Source organism: Xiphophorus maculatus, chromosome 16, assembly GCF_002775205.1.
Source record: "Xiphophorus maculatus strain JP 163 A chromosome 16, X_maculatus-5.0-male, whole genome shotgun sequence".
NCBI classification, from domain to species: Eukaryota; Metazoa; Chordata; class Actinopteri; order Cyprinodontiformes; family Poeciliidae; genus Xiphophorus; species Xiphophorus maculatus.
In genome coordinates, this window is record NC_036458.1 from 18,373,801 (window position 1) to 18,399,631 (window position 25,831).

Consider the following 25,831-nt stretch of genomic DNA (forward strand, 5'->3'; position numbering starts at 1 on the left):
AGTAGCTGTTAGCATTGCGTGTCAATCAGCCAAATTCTGATTAGCTAACCTCCACAAACCAAACATTTTGTCAATATTACAGCATTAGCTTCCACCGTTTACTTCAGTAGGTGTGGTTGACAGAGCAAATTAATTTAAAAAAGTTCTTAATACACTGTTGTTTTAATACTAAAACTATGTGGAACGTTTCTGTGCGTCCGAGTTCCACTCCACCCGTTTAAAACGCGACACAAACTGAAAGCACAGAGAACGCTACACGCTCGTGTACAGTAGCTGGCAGTATGCACCTTAAAGTTGCTTGCGAGCCGCCACAATAGAAAAGAAAAAGAAGCAGCAGCGATGACTTGCAGCTATCGGTAAAGTTGGTTATTTAGGAAGATTAAAAGTTCTCATTCAGCAACAGTGACAATGGGGCGATAAAAGAGGGTCCAAAAACGAAGCTGTATGGGTGTTTTTCACCAGGAACAAGGTGCTTAACGCACTCTATTGATCTTTATCACTCACCTGAGGCAACGCTGTGCCAAACGTGGAGTAAAAATAGGCGAAAGTGCAAATCCAGCTGCTTGTAAAATTTAACCAGCCCCAAATGCCTCGAGACCAATTCATCTGACAAGAGCTGTGCTTCTGTGGTGCATTCAAGCGCAATTGGAATATGTATCAAAATTTATTACCACACAATATAAACTTTTTTCGCTTACAGTTGAAAAAAATAAAATAAAAATTCTGACTTATTCTTTCGATTCAAGCGGACTAGAAATCTATCAAACTGTATCTTGGTTGCTGCCCTGTTTATAAAAACTGGGGAAATTTTAAGCCTTGATTTCGAGTTTAAAATTTTGTAGTTTATATTTACAAAAATCTCTCATAAGAATTGATGCATTTATTTGTTTATGTAAGTACTTCCGGTTGTATCTAAATCATTCACTGCCCTATATAAATCTATTTAAATAGTTAATGGCATAAGTGGTACTGAAAATAGTACCACTTATGTCTTTTTTAACATAAAATGAAATAGACCTACTTTGTAAAATAAAACTCTTCAGACATCAACTTAAAATTCACATTTTATGCATTGCCAATTGTGTTCTTATCCACTATTTCATATTTCCCACTATTATCATATATATATATATCTTTTTTTTCTTTTTTTTACAAAAACTGATATTTTGTTCCCCTGGAGAGTTCTGGGAAATCTTCTTTGGCTTCAAAAACTTTAAACACACAGAGTTTTATCATTTTTTTCTGAAAGACTAGCTGATTCAGCACATTCAGACACAGGGGATTTTCTGGCGTTAGCTTTATTCCTCTCTCTGTTGACCTGCTCAGCTTGTGGTTGGTTAACATGGCTCATAATGAGTTCTCATTGCAATTAAAATGATTACTAATTGGATAGAAATTAACACACTAACCCTGCTTCATAAAACAATTTGACATATTTTTTTAGTGATTAATGTCACACTGCACTGCGATCGCGTCTCTTTGCTGTCGGTCTGAGGGAGAGTTGGGCCTCATCACAGCCAGGATGACAGAAAAAAAAAAAAGCAGAAAAGACGCATTATATTTACATCTCTGCCACTGTGAACGGTACACATATGTAATATTAAATGCACAAATTGTCAGATTTTATGATATTTCTTGGATTTATACTTCCATTAGTCAACAATAGGTCTAAAAGAGGAACAACAAACCCAGAAAAACAGAACCTCTAAACCACCTGACATGATCTTGTAGATGTAAAAAAACCCAAAAGAGCAAGTATTATCAGGACTTATTGTTTTTGGTGCAAACATTCACTAAAACCATAGACAACAACAACAGTTGTTAACAACAGTCAACAACAGTGACAATAGTAAAAGTTTGGTTCAAAAAAGGGAGGGGGTTTGACAATATAATACATTTATAAGCATTTCTAGCCTATTAGAGGAACGTATTAAGATCGTACCAACATACCAACATTTCCTGAATGTACAAAACAGGCAATGAAATGTAAAAAGCTTTTTTCTGATGCAGTAGCAGATAACAACAAACAAACACGAGCGGGGAACTTTAAGAAGAAAGAAGGCGAGACGATGAAAATAGAACTTGGTATGCTCTACATTCCACCAAACAGAAACACACCATTGCAGTGCGGAAGAAAATCCCATTTTTCTGTCATTCTGATCCTTAACAGTGTGTTACGGCGCAGCGTTCAAAGTGTGGTGCAACCTGCTGGCTGCTCAGCCCCTTTTTTTCCAACTGAGCTCTTAGATGTTTTGGAGGACTGACAACAGGGGGGGGAACTGCTAAAAAAAAAATGTTTTCTACTGCCAGAGATGGAAGAAAAACAGTGTTGAGCTGAAGACAAGTTCAGCAGGCAAAACACAGGCAGGAAGGTAAAAGATGGATGGATTTGTGTACTAAAGTATGGCAGGAAAATTCTATTCATATTTCACTGGATTGTTCATGAACAATTTCATGTTCAGCAAGATATTGATCCAAAGGTTTTGGATCAATCAAACATCTTCCACAACTAGGAAAAGTTTTACAAATGCACTGAAAATGGATGCATGGATGTGCCTCTTTGCACAGCCGCCAACAGGGGGGGAGATACTAGACAATTGTCCCAGGATTTGGTCCTCCAGCCATTATCATGAATAAAACCTTGAATATAAGTAAAGTTTGGAGGCTGTTGGATGTCGCCTAAATTGTTCTAGGGCTATTTGTGATTAGGGAAGCACGATTAAAGAAAAATAGACTTCGGTTGCTTTAACAGAAACAAAAAAATCATTTTCTGCACAATTTAATATAAAAAATAATTAACCCATTTATATCAAATGTATTTATTTAATTTTATATTTTTTATAAAAATAACAGTAGATGTTAACCTGGAAGCAGAGCATCATTCATTATCAAGTGAAGGACACACTAGCGACTTGCAGTCACAGCTAAGTTATAGCTGCTGCTACACTCAGCAGCTATAACTTAGCTTCCTCTGATTATAAGTAGTCCTGGAGTTGTTTTCTTTCCACCAGTATCTGCAGTTTTTCTTTTTAGTGACCCGGTTGTAAGCCAGTTTTCCATTATTACTTTTAATACAATCCTTTGGTAAGCTAGCTGTAGTGTCGCACTTCGAGCTGACGTCACTGTAAATAAACGGTCGTTTACATGCAGTACCCCGCGGACCCCATTAGGGGGCGCCCGCGGAGGATTTGCGACTGGAGGTGAGCCGCTGTGGACGAAAAGAAGATGCTGTTGTAGAATCACAACTACTAAAGAAAGGTTTGGTTCATGACATTTGGAGCTCAAATCTAAACATGTAACATAAACAATAGCCTATAATCACTAGGACTACCAGGATTTTGAGAAATTCCTATCTCTACCAAGAGGGGCCAAATTGGGTATCTTCCTAGAACTACCGAGAGAGGGCCAAACTGGGTTATTAGCATCCAAATGTGGCCAAACTGACGACTCTGAATGGTCTAATTAGCATCCCTGTAGATGTGACCATAGCCTGAGGGACCAGCAGGGGGGAGGAGAGCCAAACTCACTACATCAACTTTCACGCTGATTGTCCTTGGAGTGCGTCAGTAATGGCCTTATTCACATAACAAAGGCGCCTCTTCACACCCTCTCTTGGAGGGCCAAACTGGCCCCTCTCTGGTACCTAGAGGAAGATTCCCATTTTGGGAATCTTTGGTAGTTCTAGTGATAATATGAAAAGCTTCCACACCAGTCAGCTGTACGGAAAGCCATTGGTGACATAATTCGATCACATAACAAAGCCCTAAATTGCTATTTACAAATGTGAAAATTGTTATGCAACTGGAGATGCAATCAATCTACCTTTATCTTGAAGAAATAAAGGTAGAAAATACTTCTTTAATTTACTTGTTTATTATAATTTTTTGAAATTACAAAACAAAATCATTAGACAGGTGATTGGTCTTCTGCTGAGTTGCAGGGCAGGTTAACCAATCGGATGTTAGGGTGTGTTAAATGAGACATGGCAGCAGCAGCATAGAATTATGTATTTTCTCACAGAAAGAAAAAACTAAAAAACATATATATATATATTTTTCAGGTTTTAATATATTTAATTCAACTAATAGAATTCCCAGTCAAATTACCTAATGAATTCAAACCTTTAAAATATATTGAAAAAACATTTATTTTATATATAGATACAGATTGCCAATTTAATTCATGTGATCAAATATAGCAATTTATCAATGACTACCCTTTTTTAGAAATAACATTAATCTGTTCTGAAGAGGAAAATTAAGATGATGACCACTTCCTGTTTCAATATGTCTGCGCCTCAGTGAAACAAAGGCAGGTGAATAAAGACATGGACGAATGAGGGTGGCGTGGAAAAACACACATAACCAACATCTGGATTATTAACGTAACATTATTTACACGTGTAGCGTCAGATGAGCGATTACTTTCAGTAATATATTGTTAATGTATCAAACACCGTTAAGCAAACAGCCTTTCTGCTCACTAGCTCTTGAAAAGCTGAACATGCCGCAGCCTTAACATAACCGCTACAAAATTATCTCTTGTCTTTTACTGCAATTACTCCCCTCCGTCTGTTCTCTGTGTTTTCGGGTGTTATCGGTTCATATAGCGGAAACGGCATTTAAACGTCTGTTTCGCTCTTCGGCACAGCTTGCCTTGGAGCCCGCAGTGCCGAGCGTGCGTCTGTGAGCTGAGAGGTGGCGCCTCCGATCGTCGTCGGGGGTAATCGGTTTGATCAACCGGACAAGTCGGGATCAAGTGGAAGGAGTGTCGACATTTGAGGCAAGTCTGGGCGTTTAGGAAAACCACAACTTTGGAGACACTGGATGTCATTATCCGCTCCGGTGATTTGAAATGTTACATTTCACCAACTTTAGGTCAAACGGCAGAGGTGGCAGACGTGTTGAAGAGTTTATGAGGGATACGGCAGAGGAGGAAACGGAAGGAGTGTGAAGCAGGGATGGAGGTGATGAATTAAAAATGAGATGACAGGAGAGAGGGAGGACTGGATGATAAGGCGTATCGCATTTTGACCATCACGGCTGCCACGTAGAAATGAGAAATCTCACTTCTCCTGTCATTTACAATTGGCTCCGTGTTACTTCACTGCCTCCCTCGGGGAATGTTATATTGTTTTCACTCCGGCTCAAGGGCACGCCGTCAAAGTCTTCTCCCCTCTCATCGTTCTTATGCTTACTCCTTCATCAACTTTCCTTTATTTCCTTCCTCCCTCCCCTCCTTCGTTCTCTCTTCCTTTCTTTCCTTCCTCACAGTGGCTGGCTTCCTCTTGGCAGGCATTCGTGTTGCGTCACGCTGACATTGAAATGTTGATACAGCATCAGTATAATTGGAACGATATCGATTGGGTGACAGCTGCCAAATATGACTGTGCATATGTGCGTTTTGGCGTGTCCACAGCAAAATTCACACTAATGGAGGCTTTGACTGGTTCTGACGCAAACGGCGTGTTTCTCGGATCTCGTTGCCATTCGCCAGGCTGAACAACAACAGGTCCCTCGTTGGATCAACACCCTTTCTGTGTTTGTGAAATGCATTCGAATATGTTTGGCCACAAATTTAAGACTGAGAAGAAAAAGTCTTCATTTTCCTTATTTTGGTGCTTCATAGATCAAGTTCTCAATTGTTGTTGTTGAGTACGGCACATCCGTGGTTCAGGTTGTGATTTATAGGAGTTTGAAGACTGAAATGCCAGAGGCGAAAAGCGATGTTTGGGCAGCCAGAGTTTAGCAGATGAGAAAATGATACAGTTGTGATGTCGATGATGTAAGCCCGGCGCTTTCCGCAGCCGCGTTGCATAACCAGCATGCAGAGGAAGCTGTCATGGTCTGGGAGTTTAGTCTAGCTTTACATTTTGGTTCTTTTCTTTTCAAACTCTCTCTGTCCACATAGAGCACCATAAACCTAGAAGTACATAAGTCTAGGTTTAGGATATATCTCATGATGTACGATTAAGTGCTGTCTTTATCCCAGTATGTTTTGAAAACCTGAGCTGCCGTCAACATGAGAAGGTTTTAAAATTTGGTACCAAGAGTTTTTCTTACACCTCTACACAACTGGTACAACAATCTCAACACACTGTCAGTGTTCCTACACATCGCCAATACCTCAGCAACATATTTGGTCAAATTACATTTTCCTTTGAGCGGTTTAACAAATAAATGACAATTTAATGTGTCTTTCAAATCTCGGACGAAGCAGAATAAGGATGATTTGGAACTAAATGACAGTAAATATTGTTATAATTAGGTATTTCACAAAAATGGCCTGCTTTATTGTTCCTTTGATCTGTCGGTATGGCAACGTCAACGTTAGGGCCAAAAACTCGCTGTCTAGAATAGTGAAAACATGCAGTAATGTTACAGGTGGTAAACAAAGCTCATTATCTGAACTCTTTAGCAGCGAAATCTAAAGTAACTGGATTGCATGTTTGATTTTAAGTGCTTTTGAATATCGTCTTTTTGTTTGTTTTTCTGTATTGCTTTGTATACTATAACTGCACTCTTGGTTTTATTTCCTCATCTTATTTGTGTATTGTTTACTTGCTGCAAAACCAGCTGCCTTTTAGGAACATCTGAAAAAAGTTAAGTCCTGTTTTCACCTCAAGTTCCTGATCAAAAGTTTTTTGAAGGATTGTGGAACGATTCGTCCAATCTCTGATTAAGCTCCTTCCTTGTTTCAATACGAAAACCTTAGAAATTATATAATTATCTTATGCATTATATAATTGATTATACAAATATACAATTAATTGATTCGATAAAAAAAAAAAAATAGACTGAGGCAAGCCATTCAGCAGGTTTAGTTTTTCACTCCAGGTCACTTCAACGATAGCAAACTCCTCTTTTTCCCATTGCTGCAAAAAAAAAAAAAAGATTAATATTTAATCATTCTAATTCTCATCGTATTTGCAGAGAAAGTTTATTTTTTGTTGCAAAAGCACATTCTGTTTTGCTTAAAGTACAGAATGACAATAGGGCTCTCCTGGAAACATGTAGAAAATATCCTTGTTTTTCCTTAATGCACCATGTTTTCTCCTCTGTCTGACTCTGAACTGTTAGGAGAAAAAGATGAATCACCGTACTGTCCAAATAAAGGCAAAGGAATTATTTAAATACCGGCCTCGGACTTCGTGGGTTGTCACGACGTTTAAGTGTTTTATTGTGCTTAAGTGCTTTGGGCTAATAAATAATAGGGTCAGCGGGACTTCCTTTGATTTAAGGTTTCGTTTTTCAGAAGGTTTTTATTCATAAAGTACAGCGAGATCAGAAATCGGGTCGCGTGGAAGAACAAAGGAGAAATCCGGGTGGGGAAAAGGAATGAGATCAACACAACGGGAGGCCAACAGGGAGTGCAACAAGCGCAGGCGTGGGAATATGAAAAGCAAACCGAACACGAAAAAGACGACGGGTGGAAGATGAAAGAGACAACCAAACTAAAATGAATTCCTCTCCGCTGCATCATCATCCCGTTCCTCTTGGTTTCCCCTCGTCTCTGCTCATCTGGCTCCTCTTTGTCTCGTCTCTCTTCGGAGACAACGCCAGAGCTTAAACGCATTGGCTCGGGAGTGGTTATTAGCATCTGCACCAATTGAAGAGAGCAAATATGATCTGGGCCGAAGTTGAAATGTTCTCGTTTGGAAATAACAGCTGGGAGGTGATTACTACGAAGCATTCTCTCAGACGGGAGATGCAGCAGATGCAGATTTACAAAAAAAAATGAAATAAATCAAGAATAAAACATGATGTACATTGAAAACGTAGAATGAGAACAGACAGACAGACAGACAGACAGAATGCTTGCTATTGTGCGCTCCAGCCAACAGCTATGAAAGCAGTTGATTTCCTGTCAGAAAGACTTGGAACAAGCATCAGTCTGCGCTGGAACAAGACCATTAGCAGGATCAGTGGAGTGAAAATGGAGCCCGTGTTTTGGACGGCATGTTCCCGGAGTTTATGTTCACGTAAACGGCCAAATATACCAACCCGTAAAGAGGCTCTGAAACTGGCATGGTCAATAAAGTGAGCGCACTCTAAAAACAAGTTAGCAGAGTACATTGAGCATAATAAATGGGAATGTATTCTCTTTGTTTCAGAATGCCTCCCTCCCAGAAAGGAAACTCCTTCGGAGTCTCCAAGTTAAAGGCAAAAATGACTAGCTTGCTCTCGGCAGCTCAGAATTAAACCCACTGTTACTCAGTAATAGCAATTTATTCAACTGTGTGATGTCAATAATCTGAGAGCATAACAGGAAGTGTAGTGATTTTTTTTGTTTCTTTTTTACACATGTTAACCCCTTAACCTTCACCTCCAGAAAATAGAATTGAAAAACAGCATGCAGGCGTTCCGTTGCAGGTTAAGGGGTTTTAAACAGCATTTTCTTGACCTTTTTTTTAAAAGAAAAATTTAAATATTGGAAAAAGAAGGCTGAAAACACAATTTTTTCTTTTTTTGATGATGATGATGATGATAATAATGATTTTATAGATTTTTTTAGCTAGCAAAGGGTGATGAGAGAAAGGGTTGTAAATTGAATTATAAGAGGATGCAGATGAAAATATGTGCAGTGCTTCCAGTGGTAAAATAACACAGAATAGTACAGTGAGCAATAATCATGTTAAAATGGCATATTTTACACAGCACATTATATTTTATATGTTTCAGAAGAAAGTTTCTTTTTGCAAAGCAACAAAGATTTTTGTCATGCAAGGAATGGACAAGTTTTCAAATTTAGATTAAGTAATAATGTAAAGCATACAATATAAATTATTGACATTGCTCTCCTGAATGTTCATTGTATTCTTATCTCCCTAAAGCAGATTTCCTTATTTGTGTTACTTGCTATATGAATTTATTCAATGTATTTTTTTTAAAACCTGTTGCCCTTTTCCACACAGTTCAACTCTTTCAATGTCCTCAATACTTCCAGCATTTCTGTGAAAAGTTGTGTAATTTATTTATATATATATATATAAGTCTGGCTGTTTATTGTGGATTTGTTCAGCTTGATTTTTGCCATGTTTAATTCATGAGACTGTTAGGAGTGGACAGAAAGGACCTGCCAAGAAATGAAAAGGGAAATAATTGGCAATCTGAAATGGTTGTTCTGAATGTGGAGAAGGAAAGAGGGGGCAGCCGTAGCTCATTTGATGGCGTATTCATCCTGCAATCAGAAGGTTGAGAGTTTGACTCCAGCTGCCCGCTTTGGGCACCCCATGTTTTCTACCGATCAGTGTGTGAATGCATTAGCACTGGGAGTGTGTAGATACACGAATGTACTCTAAGAAAGTACTCTTAGTGGTCAGTCTCTAAATTCTGCCCAACCCAGATGAAAGACAAAAATCTATGTTGTCTTTAAGCTAGGCTAATGAATAGTAACTGGTTACAAATGAATGCCTTAAAGGTTCTGAGCTCAAGCCGTCTCTTCTGACTGGGATACTGGCAAAAAAAAAAAAAAAAAAAGCCTGTTTGACCAGTTCAACTTGTACTAAGTTGCACCATGTACTTGCACCATTTTTCAGTATGAAATTATTTCTTTTGTTGGTCTGATGTAATATCATCTTAAATGTCATGTTTTCCTTAGCCGTTTGCTGGAAGTCATCATAATTAACAAAAATAAAGTTTTGAAAACATCAGGCTGTGTGTAGTTGTTAATCTCTGTGACGTGTCTAACTTTGTGCATTCATTTACTGAAATTAATCACCTTTTAAATAATAGAGTCGATTGAATATGATCGCAAATGCAACACTAATAATTTGACAAGACAAATATAACAGGAATGACTCAATTATAACACTATTCATTCTCCCTGGATTGGAGTTACAATCACAACTCAACATATGAATAAAAATGTCTGGAATAGGATTTTGAACCTTGGTTTAAAACCTACATGAGAATATTCCAGTTCTTCACAGAAATTTAACATTGGCAGCAGTTTTAAGTTGTTCAAACTTTATCACTTTGTCATTGCTATGCTAATTCAAGTATTTTTTTAAAAATTATTTCAGATGCTTGCTATCCAGCTAATAAAAAATGAACACATTTTCAGCTTAGTCAGAAGAACTTCTAACTCTTTTTAAGGACTTTCTGGTATTGTAATATTTTATCTAAAGCAGATTATGTGTGGTAGCTAATGTTTTTCATGCATGTTGGTATATTAACAAAACACATTTTGTATATTATGCACACAATGTGGTCGTAAAAAAGGAAGACTTGCCACATCTAAAGAATATGGACTAAAATTTTGAGTCGGCACAGAACTGACATATTTTGCCTTTACGTTGCCTCTTTTTACGTTTTTTTTCTTCATGTCTAAAATCTAGGGATGAAAGTTTAATGGTCTATATAGAGTCTTTGAGCGCCCTCAAGTGGTCATAAAAAGGGGAAACAATTTCCCTGTTTCCTGGCTTGCCCTGATAAGGTCAACTTCACTGGTGTAGACAAAGTGTCTGAGTAGCATGGCATGAGATTAGCATGAATCATGCCAGAATGCTGCCTAAACTTTTCGTAGTCTTAAACATTGACAAGAAGCAGGAAATATTTCAAAGAATTTTTAGGCACGTTACAAAAAAAACTGAGCAATTCCAGATTTAGCTGGAGCTTAAGATATTTGTGGTAAAGTTTATGCATAAAAACCCAATGCTAGAGCATTATTCACTTAAATCAACTCATCTTTTGTCTATTGAAACATTAGGCAGATATGCAACAGTGTATGGATGGTATGATAGTAACAAGGTTGTGTAGTTGGAAAGAATTAAACGCATGAAAATACTTTTTTAAATGCAAGTGGACTTTTACAACATTGATTAGAAATTTTAAAGTAAAAACTCTCAAACCCTTCAAAAAAGATAACATCTATTTATCACAATGCATCTTTATTTTTTTACTCCTGTTCTAAGTGATAGTGAGGTTGTTGACAACATTATCGTCAAGTGTCACAGCGTAACGTGTAACCTCCATCCACCCACACATATGTAATAATAAAACAAAGCTCACTCTAAAACGCTAATTCCGCCAGGCCGCCGTTCAAAGAGCATCACGAGAAAGCTGAGCTCTCTGCGCTTGTTTATCTCTCTGCTCCAAACGTCTGCCACAGGTGATGATGAAAAGTACCTCCGCATCTGAACAATAAAGCAAGTAGAAAGCACTGCTGATGAAACACAGTGCACTAAAGAAATAAAACGGCTGACGGAAACGGTTGTTTAGGTCCCAGGTGGGACATTTAATCGCGTGTGCCCTTGAACACATCGCTCCTTAGTGAAATTATTTATGATAAGTGGTATTTGGCTTGTAAAAGTGAATGAGCGCTGCTGAAGATGCTGTCTGAAGGTGTGTGTGTAGGTGTGTGTAAGAGCACATTTCAATTTATTACATTCATTTAGGGCTTAAGTGGTTACCTGATCTGCCAATATAAAAATAAAAAACAGATCCTTGCTCTACCTAAGATGGTTGCCTTGAAAGAAAAACATGAAAAACAACATCCAATAACTTTTTGTGTCCTTTATGGGATAATTAAACATCTTGGTGAAATTAATTTATTCACATTTGTTTGCTTTGTAGGTGCAAACACATTTAAAGTTCAATTAGTTTAAATTTAAAGGGGTTTTGTGGCTTGCAGAGCAAAACCAGAGTAAAAGGGAAAAAATGAAACAAATCAATACCAAAGTATATCAGAGATGCAGAACTCAAGAATTAAAGCATAACACACTGGTCATCCAAGAAGAAGATAACGGTGCCAAAAGTCTTCAGCATAAAAGTGAGCTCAAATTATATGTCAGCTTCGACTTCGGTAGAAAGTTTGTCAGAGAGGCAGTGGCTTGAAGACCTGAGAGACCGGAACCTGACCCAGGGATTTAAAAGCCCTCTGGGGTGGTATTAAAATGTCTATAGTTCTCCACAGCAAAAAAGGACAGCTGTGATGACACATGAATTAAAAAAAGAAGAAAAAAACCGCTAAATGGATCAGACTTCTAATCCGGTTCTTATCAGTATTGACTTTGAACGTGAATGTGTGGAACAAATGTGTCTCTAAGACACTTTATGCTTAAAAACTGTGACTTAGTTGTGTTCAGGGTGGAATTGACTTATAACATGAGGAAGATCTGTAATGCTGGTTTTACGCTGACAGGGGTGCAAGCTATCAAAACCCAGCATAAACCACAACATTTTCTCTCGCTAGAAACGGTGGAGTTTGATGGTCGCGCTGCTGACTTGTGGCTCAAGGTTATTTGTTTTGGCTGTGGCATGAACCAACGGGCAGCTTGCGCCCCGTCCCTCAGCCTTGTGTTGTTTCTTCCCCTAAAGCCAAGATTCTGTTAAAGGGCTTGTTTCACAATCCTGTCGCCAAAAATTCCCAAAGAGTGGCTACACATCTGTTCGGCATAATTTTATCAACAGCACAATCTGTTTTTTGTAATTCCACCCTGAAGTAACTGTGTGCCTGTAGTGGGCCTGGTGGTGCATGATCACTCCATATGTCGTAGTCGCCCCAGTGCAGCGCCACAAAAGGGTCTTAACTCGGTCAGAAAAGAAATTCTGACCCCCCTCAAATGTCCATTTGTGATTTTATATTACGACTATTATGATTTGCAAGTTGTGGGCTGCACAGTAGCCCAGTTGGTAGCACTGTTGCCTTGCAGCAAGAAAGTCCTGGGTTCGATTCCTGGCCCAGGGTCTTTCTGCACGGAGTTTGCATGTTCTCCCTGTGTATGGTGGGTTCTCTCCAGGTTCTCCGGCTTCCTCCCACAGTCCAGAAACATGACTGTCAGGTAAATTGGTCTCTCCAAATTCAACCATGTGTGTATGGTTGTTTGTCCGGTCTGTCTCTGTGTTGCCCTGCGACAGACTGGCGACCTGTCCAGGGTGACCCCCGCCTCTCACCCGGAACGTTAGCTGGAGATAGACACCAGCAACCCTCCTGACCCCTCTAAGGGACAAGGGTGTTAGAAAATGGATGATTTGCAAGCTATTCGTCACCAGAAGATTTTTTTCTCTCTTAGAGCCTCTGAAATGTTCCCGTACATAAATAAATATGCGCAAAACTATAATTCAGTGAGAAGATGCATTATATTTTTGTTGCTGAAAGAGTTATTATTCTATCACGTGCCTAGAGCTTGAGAGAGAGAAAAAAGTAAAGCAGTAAACAAATGCTTCATTTTAGTGTTAAGTGTACATAATGTGCATGCTTAGGTGACTGCCCACCCAAAACATTCATTGGTGCTACCACCTTTTTATGCGTTGGGGTTAGATGTGCATACAGGAACACACATTTCAGCCTAAACTCACCCATATTATGATCCTGACAGAAGTCAAAACGTTTAGAGGTATTCTACGGTCAAGGAAAATAACTGGCACTCCTTGATTGGCTACTTTGCGAATCCCAGCCAATCGACAGTCAAGTACCATTGTCCCAAAGTTCGACTTCCTAATCAGTAAATACGTGCATCTGGTATTGATAATCCACTTATTTGCTGACAAATAAGTCCCTGACACATTTATGGAGAGTTGGTAGAGCTAAAGAAGTGACATGGCATGATCCATGTCTGTTGGTCTAATGATTCTTACACAATAAACTGTCTGATTTGGCAACTGCCTGCAAGACACTAGAGTCCAGATGTCTTTATTTGTGTCCTCTGGAACTCAGTCCTGCTAGCTCGTTTTGCCACATTTGTCAAATTGCACGCTGTTTTTGTCTGGGGAAAACTTGCCCTGTGTGAAAGGAAACATTGACACACTTCACTGAACTTGAATTACATTCAGAAAAAAATTGCCAGGAAGTGAATAAATAATAATTACCCTGTTTGTAGCACACCTGTTGCATTGCCACCCTGAGGGCTACAAAGACCAGTGGATTACTAACCACCTGTTTGGAGGCAGTCTCTTGAATTTAAGACAAAATTTTCACTATTTTCAAGGCACGCAAAGGTAGACTTTGTTAGGGAAAGAGTAAAATGCCACCCATGATTCCTCTCAGCGGAAAATTGACTGAATGACACAAGCCGAGCCCATGTTTACCAAAACCTTCAACTATCTTGGATGACTTTCTCCTTTTGTCCTTCTGTCACTTCTTTACGCTCCAACAGAGCCTCCACATCGTTAAAGTGGTTAGCACTCGTGTCATTGTCTCCATCTCCTCTATGTCTCACACACACACACACACACACCCCCGCACGCAAACACCCCCCCACACACCCTCACGCACGCCAACACACATTTTGGCAGATATAAAATAAACAGTTGTGGTTGTCTACTGGGTTGTAAAATGAGCTTGTCTCATGTGTCACTTCCTTTCAGCCCTCTGTTCTCTCTGCCTTACTCTTTCTAATAATGTGTTTATTTTTCTCATCTCTCCCGTTTTGTGCCTATTACTCCCTCAGCGACCCTTGTCCCATTTTAGAGTAAAAATATTAAAATAAAAATAGGAGCGTATTCACTACAGTTTAGCCTATGTCATTTCAAACCTGTATTTACACAATAATGACCAAAAGGCATATTGTGTGTAAGAAAGAGACCCAAAGTGTGTACATATTTTTGTTTTAGTTCTTGTTTAAAATATATGCTAATTCTGGTTTGTGTTTATAAGACATACACCACAGTGAAATCCAGATATAGGACTTATTTTTACAAAATAAAGTACCTCTTTTTAGTCCCTCTGCTGGAATACCTCTAAATAAAATCCATTGCAAAAGTCAAACCAAGTTATTCAAAGAAGAAGCCAAGAGGTAGGAGAATCTGTCAACAAATATTTGTTGGACACTCCCTCTCTGAAGAGCAAGAATGACAAAGATGGGGATATGAGTTGCACTAATAGCATGACAGTGCAGGAAGAAAACCAGTTGGAAGCTGCAAATGTGCAGAATGCAAATGAGAGTTGGTCGGTTGGAGGTTTATCTTCCAGCAGGACAACAACACTCAACATACAGCCAGAGCTACAACAGCAACAAAAAGGATTAGATAGAAGCATATTCCTTTACTCCGGCTTCCTCCCACAGTCCAAAAAAAAACATGACTGTTAGGTTAATTGGTCTATCTAAATTCTCCCTAGAGATGAGTGTGTGTGTGTGTGTGTGTGTGTGTGTGTGTGTGTGTGTGTGTGTGTGTGTGTGTGTGTGTGTGTGTGTGTGTGTGTGTGTGTGTGTGTGTGTGAATGGTTGTTTGTCCTGTATGTCTTTGTGTTGCCCTGTGACAGACTGGCGACCTGTCCAGGGTGCACCCCGCCTCCCGCCCGGAACGTAGCTGGAGATAGGCACCAGCAACCCTCCCGACCCCATTAGGGACAAAGGGTGACCAGAAAATGGATGGATGGATGGCATATTCCTTTGCTAGGGAGGTCCAGTTAAAGTTCAGAACTAAATCCAACTATTCAGCAGAGAGACTTGAAGATTGATGTTCACATGCTCTCTGTCCAGCCCGCATGAACTTGAGACATTTTTCAAAGAATTTACTGAAGTTTCAGTCTCTAGATGTGCAATGCTGGTGCAGCCATAACCCAAAGGATTGGCAGACATGGTTGCAGCAAAACTCGCGTGGATGTATACTTTTTCTTTATTTTACTTATGTACAACTTTGAGTTGATCTGTCACATAAAATCCAAATACCTTATACAGTATGTCACATTGTAGTTGCAATGTGAAAAATGTCCCGGGTAGGAACATATTCGCACTCTCTTTCATCATCCCCTATGGGGTAGTTTCACAAAAATGTAAATAAATAAATGAGGCATTAAAATAAGGCCAAGAGAGGTCAGTTTTCATAATGTTGATGGTGACTCAGAGTAGTTTTGACTGGAAAAACGTCTATCTCCGTCTAGCTGGCTTGGTCAGCTCACAGGTAACACCCAGTAACACCTAGAGTGCCTTACTTTCACTCTCCTTTTTCCGTTTTCTGTTTTCCTCTTTCGGGCTTTTGTCTCACTCTCACACAAACAAACACGCTCTGCCCTGCTCTCTGTACTAGCCACTGGCTGCTTTCCAGTCAGATCAGCTCAATATTCCACCCTTCCTAAAAACTACCCTCACTTTGCTCATTGCTCTCTGGAGCCCACACGTTGCCACAGTCATAGTTGTGTCAGAGCAATCAATCAGCCGTCAATGTGAAACTGCACCACCAGAACAGACGTATCGCAGCAAGCCTTGTGCAGCAAATTCCCGAAGCTCCTCCCCTCACCATTAGTTCACTTCTGTGCTGAAATCATCGTTTTGCCAAACTGAATTGAATGTCTCTCTGTCTGCTTCTGCGATTGTATCCGGTTGGTATACCAATCGTCTGGCAGAAATTTACCAGTCTCAGTCTTCAAACTTTGTGTTTGATGGTATCATAATAAAGTTCTGACAATCAGTACTTGTGTCACATTTTTAATTTTGGTAGAGCCTTTTGGCATTTTGACACCTAATAAAAGAAATGCAGAGCATGAAATAACATTGGCTTCTGAGCCATTTCTCATTATTCCCTCAATAGCACCACTGCTTTGAAATAGCTCACTCATCCGGTATGAATTGAATCTTGTCATTGGTGATGTTTGGATTTTGGATTCATATGTGATTAGGAATGAATTCCTAAACCAGCCTTGTTTAGTCCGCTTTAATCAGACTCTTAATTCGTTTGTCAAGAAAGTCCGATTGATTTGGGTAGTGTGAATGCAAATTTGAATTCCAAAACGGACTAAAAAAGCAACTCTTATCCGGCTAAAAACCTCTGTCTTGGTCCGGCTGAAGTGAACTCTGAAACGGGCGGAATGGGTTTTTAAGTTAGTTTGGATCGTTTGACACATTCAGTGTGAATGCGAACCACAGCAGCTGAAAATGTAACAAATGTTGCAATTTTGGTCCCAAATCGGACCAAGTCTACTGGACTCTCGGGTGTGAAAACACCCCAAGATTTAAATCCAGTAGGTTGTCTGGTGTTTTAAAAACTTTTCTTTTCACTTTTATTCGACTCATTGCATTTTTTTATTCCAGTCATTTTGTTAGCCAAATATTCACTCCAATGAAGAGACAAAATATAGAGACTGGTAATACATCAGCTAAGGAAACGTTCCTGGTATTTTTGCCAATGATGTTCTAAAGAAACTGAACCAGAGGACTCTCATCAATTGCCTTTGCAGGCTAGGACAGCAATAACTTGCTGTTGAACATATTTCTGCCGAATATTATTCCTAAATTCAATCATCCACCCTTCGTTTTCCGGTCTTACCTTGAGTTTGTCATGTCCGTTTGACCTCCCTGACTCTTCTCCAGTCCGAGTTTTGTGAAAATCCCCACCAGCACCATGATGGCCACCACCCCACAGATAATGTAAACGATCATGTGGGTCCGATCTCGATCCGGTTCCTGGTGGACCTCCGTGACTGGCAGCCCCGGTTTCCCGGTGTTTGCCCACACGGGTGTGTCGTAGTTGGAACAGGAGGTCTGGTCCAGACTGTGGACTCTGAACTGGCAGCAGAAGCGGTAGAAGCAGGAACCGCAACAGAACAGGTAGATGCCTGCGTTGCAGTTAAATGGCGGGTCCCACTGGCCCATGACGTCATAGTACCCCCAGCAGCGGTTCCCACTGGTTGAATCCGTCTGTAGCTCCGGGTCCGGCGTTGGTGTTGCCAGTGCCGCCTCTGGTAACACAGACGAATCTGTGCTCTGGTTGTTGGAAGAGACCTGCGCTGAAACTTGTCCTGACGGGCATGAGCTCAGTCCACTCAGGGTGGTCAGGCCCAGTAACATGGCTAGTGAAAAGTTCAACATGAGCAAACACATTGGAGCGGTCATGATGGACTTACTCCAGAGTCTTGCAGCGTCTCAGTTCGGACAGGGACCGATAATAGAAGACCAAAAAGCTCCTGCAGTTGAACAAACAACAAAAGACAATTAAATATCTCTTTTTAAACAGAAGACAGATCAGTATGTTGACAATTAATGAGATTTGCATTGTACATAATCAGAACAGAGTATTACATGAACGAGCAAATGATTACATTGATTTAAGTCAGTCTTAAAGTTCTTTACACCACTTTATATGACATTTATTAACTAAAACAAATGATGGGATAGTGACTGGATAAAAATAACCCAATGCATTTGATCTTCTTCCAACCAACCTGTGGGTGCGCCAAATCTAAACCCTACTAGGTTGTGCTAAGCTCAACACTCTGGTGTGGAAGTCGGTGTTGAGGAAAGAAAATTCAACCATCTTCCACATAACATGTAACCTCTTGTAAACGGTTGTTGAGAAATTGTTTAAAATCAATTGAGGTCTGATATTATTATAATTATTATTATGATATTATTATTATTAATACCAATTAGTGCATATTCTAAGCATACAATAATTACACTGGAAGTACTTTGCTACGAGCTAGCAGTCTGAGTTATGCCTAACTATGGCTCTTTGCTCAAAGTTTCATATTAAATACCTACAGTTACATAGTTACCTATAGTTACATAACTATTGAAGGTGCTATGTATGTAATTTGGTGTAATCTTTACAGCACAAACATTTGTCTCCATTTGTATTTTTAAAGAACCCATGACGACTACTTATGTTTAGGATAGCAGTTAGCAGTTTATGCTATTAAACAGGAAGGGTTTTTTGGGGGGAGGGAGGGGGGGTCATTTCGCCATTTTGTACTTTTGCAAATGTGGTTGTCATGTCTTCCAGATGTGAAAATTCTTTGTTTTCCACAGCACTTTCATCACATTGAACAAGTGTATTACAGCAAACGTGCTATGTTTCATCCTTTTGAACATCTGGCTGTTATAAAGTTAAATACGAGTCAAAATAGTTTTAGAAATAAACTCAGAAACAGTTGTTCCCATTTGTGATTTCTGTGTTTAACTGCCTCAATTGCAAGTGTAAGGTGAAAAAAAAACTGCCTAAAATATGAACTCTATCCTGTGTTTTAAAATAGCGACTTTGTTCTTTTGCACACAGTGTGACGTCGCCTCTGCTCTTGAAGTAAATAATTAACGCTCGTCCACTAAAGGCTGAACAAAATCACTCCTAGTGTTTCGGAAATCAGAATCGGAATCAGATGGGTGTTTGCAGGTGAAACGGCATCAGAAATCAGCCACAGATTTCAAATGGATGCAGATCTAAAATCAAGTGTATTGCGTTTGAGTTAGTCGGAACGGATTGAGACGAACTAAAGTTGAAGTTATGTCATTTCTCAATGAATTTGATATCACCAAACATTGGAGCTATAAAGACGAACTGAACTGAATTTAGTTTGTTCACAGAACTTAAAGTTGTGTTTTATTTATGTTTTGGCACTTATCAATACCCCCGTAGACACTGATTTACATTGACTGGCCAACAGTGAATCCGGAACATTTCATTGAGCTTGTCAGCATGTTTATTTACCAAAGTTAATAAAAAAGAAAAACACCACAGAAATTACCTTTTACAAAGCCATCGAAGTCTCCGGCAGACAGCAGAGGCGGTTGTAGACAAATCCAAACCCTCGGGGAGAAGGATCCAATTTAGGAGGATGGATTACATACGAATGAACTTTCCCCCGGCATTTTCAGCAATGAACTCCTACAGAGTGGATGAATAATCCGTGAAACGTGAGAACTGTAGGTTCCTAACGGTGCTGGTGGGCACAGCAAATTCAAACTTGCAGCTAGTGAAGGTTTCCACATGGAAGGGCTTTCACTCCAAACATAGACTCATATCCCTGAGTGGATGTCACCTCAGCACTGAAGTCAAATCGGTTCAGGCGTCCAGAAAGGAAGAAAAAAAAATTTAATATCTCCGTCACAGGTCTTAACTTGCATCCATCATCCTGCTTCTCTCAATGTCACAGTTGAAAAGGAGCTTTTTTATTTTCGCGGTGGCCATGTTTTTGGCACCAATGTAGTCCACTTTGGTAGATGTTACTCCCCCACCCCCTCCCCCCTCCGCTCTCTCGGCCGCTGACGTCTTTATTAACTGATCTGCTGCTTTTCTATTTTCAGCCACAGAGCCCAACAGGTATCAGCAGCTGTGAAGTATCTTTGGCGGATCAGTCCAGGCTCGATTCCTGTGGTGATCGCCGTCCAGAAGTGCACCTGAGGCTTGTTATCTCTCACTCGTGCACATCCATGCTTCCACACGCACGCATCCACAAAAAGAGCTCAACTCCCTGATGACAGGACACTGACAGTATCAGTCTGGAGCTTTTTAAGTGGCACACACACAGGAGTCCAATGGCTTTTGGCGCCGGCCGCACGCAGAGCTGCTGCTGCTCCCCTGAAATCCCTCCTCTCCTCAGAACCAGGGGCCTCTGACAGACCCAGGACTCCACTCTTGGCTTTCAGCCGACTCAGCTCTGCCCTGCAAGTGCACAGGTGATGTGAGAGGGGGAAGAGAGTAAGAAGGGTTCTTGTACTGAAGCTATTATTTTGTCGTCTTGGATCTGCTCCATGAACGGAAGAAAAGATTAACGGGTTAAAATTATTCGTCCATTTCGCGGTGGATCATGGCTTCCTCTTCTTCTTCAGTGGTTTTGTTTTCCCTCCCCTTTCACTTTTTATTTTCATTACATGCTCTTATCCTAATCTTCCCTCCATCACATCATTCCTTTGACGTTTCCACCTCTTTCCGTCTCTCACCCTTTCCTCTTAAGACCTGGGAAGACTTGTTTTGTTTTGGTTTGTTTTGTGCCGCTGCTGGAGGAAATATCACCGTGGGGTCATGGATCCCGCGGACTGCCCTCTGCACTTTCAGCAGAGCCCTCTCAGGAGCCTTCCTGGAACAAAGCTAGCCCAGCCCGAGCGGACGACAGAGACAAGTGGAGACGCGACAGCCGACGGCAGCGTGGCACCAAGGGCAGAGAAAGAAACAATAATATCCCGTTTTCAAAAGAAGCCCAAATGGAAATGCAGGACACGGCACAGCAAAAGCGCTTTTGAGACAATCTCACATCGACTACTCAGTTTCCAGTTATAGAATTGTTCTATTTTTGCCTCCATTTTCACCCCCCTATTGGAAAAAAAAAAACAGGAAAAAAAAAAAAATAACAACAAAGGTTTAATATGCAACAGTTTTTAAGCAAAACGCTGCATATTATCTCCCAATTTTTTTGAAGCTTTTTGATGTCAATTCAGTCGTTGTCCGGCTGCAGCTTCTTTGAAAACAGGCATAATTTGATATATATGTATAGGAATTTTATATATATATCATATGTATGTGTTTTCACTGGTGCTCTGCTTGTGGGATGCTCCAAACAGAAGTGTGAGGCGCTCACAGAAGCAATTTTTTTTGTTTGTTTTTTTGTTTTGCTTTATTCCATCCTCTCCCTTTTGTCGTCGCTTCCTCGTCGGCGTGTTTTCCCCTTAAATCCTCGGTCCGCTCGGAGCGTGTGTGTCCCGTCCGCTAGCGATGCTCGCTCTCCTGCCGCTGCTGCTGCTGCTGCCGTTCCGTGGCAGGACTGGCTGTCAGTATCTCACGCAATCGCTCCGTTTCTCTCCCTCCTCCCTGTTTCCGAGTCTCTCCTCCCTCTCTGGCTCACTCCTGCCCTCCCTCATGGTGTCTCTCTCTTGCACTCACACACATTCACGCATTCAAGCAAGTGCCTTTTGTGCATAAATGGGCACGTCCTTGGCTTGTTGACTCTCCCTTTTCACTCTCTTCCTCTCTCGCTCATTATATGTCACAGGCACCTTCTTTTCTCAGATTTTTTTTTTTTTTGCTACTTAGTTACATTAGGGGTGGAAAGAGATCTCCAAATTTTTAAATATTGACATTTTTCCATCAAAATGGAAGAATTTAAATAAAAATGAAACCCTATCTAGTTGCCATGTAGTTTAAGCCTGACATTCTGTTTGAAGTAGAAGAGGAAATGACTACATTGACGAAGCCTCCACCGCTTTCAGTTTTATCTGGCAGCATTTGGGGAAACCAAGTGGGGGGAAAAAGACGTAGCAGCAAACTGACTGCTATATCTGTCCATTTACAGTGAAGTAACTTTTCCGATTTGATCCGTTTGTGTCAGACTTTGTGGAGTACAAAATAACATAAAATGTCTCCCACAGAAAATGTTACTGGCTACGAATCAAATCACACCCAATTTTCAGACAGTTCATAGTTAGTTGACTCTTTACAATATCTTCAAAAAGTTAAATACTAGCTCTTCTGTCTATGACGGCGGTGGCCCTGGGTCCATCTGATTGTTTCTGGAGACAACAAGGGCACACATATTCTTATAAACTACCTTTGTTTGTTCCATTTTTACTAGTAGATTTTTTTTATCTCAATGTATAACCAAAAGGGACAACTAAGAGAAACAGAAATCTAGTAAACATGTTAAATATGTTGGAAAGTAAGAAAAGCCAAGAAAGTTCTCTCTGTGGGCATGAAATAGCTACAGGGTGACCCAGAACCGAGACAAGATACAAGAGTAAGCACTTTGAGAAGACTTTGACAGGCTAACGGTTAGCCGCTACCAATACAGTGTATCATCTGCCCCTATTGGTTAAATTTTGTCCTCTCTTGTTCAAAATCAAACCTTTTTATTGGTCAAGCCCTAACCTTAAAATTCCACAATTGACACTGAATCTTGAGGACAAAACTTCAAGATGCTAGTTTTTGGTCTTCAGAGCCAATTCTTGTAGTAATAAAATGAAAATCAGAAAACAAGAAAGATTTAATACATACACTTGATTTAGAAAGGAACAAGTCCCGGAGTTCCCTTGTTTTGCTGCTGCAAAATAAAAGCTGCTCAGTATGTCGATCAATGCTACAAGCTAGCCGCTAGTAACGCTTCTTCTTCTTCTTGAAATTTATTAACGGTTGGCAAAAAACGTTGGGTGAGCATTACCGCCACCAACTGGTAAGAAGCGCTAGTAACGCTGAAGTTAGCATCTGCTTTAGAGCTTCCTGTCAGCGCTAAACTAAACGGGTAAAATAATAATAATAATAATAATAATAATAATAATAATAATAATAATAATAATAATAATAATAATAATAAACAAACACAATAAAAAAAATAGTAAAAAAAAAAACCCCACAAAAATTCATCAGATTCTTAGTTTATCAAAAAATATTAGTAAAGTGTTTTCCTTTCATTCCAGAGAACACAGAATTGAGTATTTTTAGAAGTACACAAACACATTTTTTGAAAAAAAAAAAACCCTATTAATTACATATTCTTTTGAACTCTGATGTGTGAAACATTTATATTTTGTGGGGGGGAAAAAACACAAACTCAGCATTGCGTATCGTCTTGTTAGCTCGCTGTTCTGCCCCTGCTGTTCAGTGTTTGATTATAGATTCAATCCATGAACCATTTTTTTTCCTCACAGTATCTCGTTCGTCTCCATTTACTTTTCGCTCATCCCACATTGCAGTCCGTTTGTTGCACTGCGTCTCCATTTTCTCCCCTTTTCTCCCTTTAATTTTACATCTCTCCCGCATGCGACTGTCAGTTTGACATATAAGAACATCGGTGCTGACTGAGCGTCAGGTCAGCTCGAGCGAGCTAGCGTGCGTGTGTGCGCGTGCCCCTGCATCCACGTGCGATGCGTGTTTGTGCCTCTGCGTAATGAATGTGCCAGTACCTCTGCAAGCACGTCTGGAGCATGTGCGGCACTGCGGGCTATTAGGACTGATTTAGAAGGGGGAAGAAAAAAAACGAGTGAAAGATGGATGGATGGATGGAAAGGAGGCGATGGGGAAAGCAGAGAGGAGAAGAGAGGAAGGTAGGGAGCGAAGTGAGAGGAGGGGAGGAGAGAAGAGGACAGAGTCTGCCAAAGAGAGGGAGGGAACTAGAGAGATTTTGACAGAAAGAAGCAAAGAGGGAAACGGGAGAGGAATTATGGCAGGGAAGGGAGGAGGATTAAGGAGCAGGGGAATAACTACGGGGAAAAGGAGATGCTGGAGGGCTGGCAGAAGGGAAGTGGATAGGAAAGAGTTCAGACAGGTAGAGAGGAAGTCATCTCAAGGGAGAGCGACATAAGAATACAGGAAGGGAGTCATTATGAGAAAACCGCAGCAGACGGTAGATAATAGCCTTCAGAAGATATGCAGAATTATAGTGCGAGGTTCTTGTTTAAAGAACAAGAAGACCTTGGAATTTTTCCATTTTAATTTAGCATAGTTTAGCAAAAAGCATTCCTTTTATCTCTCCCGTTTCCATTGTTTGTTTGCCCAGTTTCCTTCGACTTCCTCTAGAGAGTCCTTCTAAATTTATTTATTTTTGGTTTTCTTTCCCCGTAAGCCCACAGCTCATATCCCCTTGGTGTATTTTACTCAGTCCAAACCTCTCAGCCTTGATTTACTTAAAATCCTTGGCAAAGCGCATCAGGAGTTATGTCAAGGATACATCCACCAGCACTCTTAAGATGGCACGCAAACACGCGCCGCCGTGACTTCGCGGCAGACTTAATGTACGAGCCGCGAATCGGCTAATCCTCACCCTCCCTCCCGACTTGCTTTTAAGTGGCCTTTGCACATCGTGCCTAATTAATCGAAGGTCAAAGGTTTATATAAAAAATAATAAAACCAGACGAGTTCTGAATGAAAGTCTGCCGTTTCCGAGAAGTGGGGCGTATAAGTGTCGTCCAGAACGGAAGATGGGGGAGGAGAGAACGACGAGGCGATGCCGGGGAAAAGATGGATGGTGGAGAGAACAGGTGGAAATAGACATCTCTATTTCCTCTAAACTGATTTGATAGCACACATTCTCCCTCCTCAAGTGCCTTAGCATTTCGGTCAGAAACATGTTTGCTGAACAATAATATAAAAGCCCTTTGTCAAATATTGTTGCCATGTGGCGCTAACAACTGTAAATGTGCATTTGCTGACATTTTACTGTACAAAGGTTAATATTTCTCTTGATTTGTGTATAATTTTTGACCCATCTTGCTGTCAGTGAGCATTACTGGGTGAGTAGTTTTTTTTACTCAGTGCATGGGTGGGGCATGTTCAATGGCCGATCAGACAAAGTGAGCAGCAACTGGACAATCCTTGGACTGGGAAACAATAAAAGGCCACCCTAAAATGTAAAATGTTCTCACAAGTCATAATGCCAGATGTTTCAATATGCGGGAGCGTGACATTGGCATGTTGGATGCAGGAACGTCCACCAGAGCCGTAGCTGCGCGGCTCAATGTCCGTTATCGGACCATCGGCTGTTCAAGAGTTTGTTTCCAACAAATTGGCACTACTGCAAATCGACCTCATCCCCGTCGGCCACGTGTGACCAGTCCAGCACAAGATCGCCACATCCGGCTCGTCCATCTGTGGGATCGGCTAAGACCGGTGACACACACAGCTGATGAGACTGTTGCTCTGCACAACAGACGCACCACGCCACACCTACGCCTACGAGAAGCCAACTTGGTCAAGATCATATTCCTCAACCTGATCCCTATCATGTTCAAAGGACTGTCAATCCGCTACAAATGGCCACACCACGATGTTCTAAATGCCGATATGGAGATCAGTAATTACTGTAAATATAGTTTGAGTTTCTCTATAAATTGGGTAACACAAATGTTAATAAAACTCTTATATTTGACATGGGGCGTTTATATTTTTGTTCAGCGTATTTGCTAGGTACTGGTATCGAGATATCTCGAGGTTTTAAAAAGTTTAGGTTTCAGACCTGCAAAGACTTTTCCATTGTGCCGTCCATCTGATTTGAAGTCAGAGAAAGCACTTGTTTCCTCTGGCTGTGTGGAGCCTAGCCTAATGTAGCACTAGCCAAATTTGCCTGAAAATATTTCTGTTCCCGAAGAAAGCTAAAACAAATGCACCTATGCAATATTCAGTCAGATATAACATGTCTTCTGGTGAGAATAAGAAGCACCTTTTGAAAATAAAGTATTAAACACTCTATTTAT

General features: G+C 40.4%; 1 protein-coding gene across 1 annotated transcript in view; it reads right to left on the minus strand.

Annotated features, from left to right (window-relative positions):
* The window catches only part of LOC106699835 (protein shisa-9-like), a 99,270-nt gene extending 76,391 nt beyond the window's left edge, over nt 1–22,879 (minus strand). Inside the window, exons 1-2 of the mRNA XM_014471419.2 lie at nt 19,402–22,879; nt 17,208–17,844 (exon numbers count right to left, since the gene is read on the minus strand). Coding sequence (XP_014326905.1) covers nt 17,208–17,773 — 566 coding nt within the window. The 5' untranslated portion in view covers nt 17,774–17,844; nt 19,402–22,879. The remainder of the gene's footprint in view (nt 1–17,207; nt 17,845–19,401) is intronic.
* Nucleotides 22,880–25,831: the final 2,952 nt, after the last annotated feature.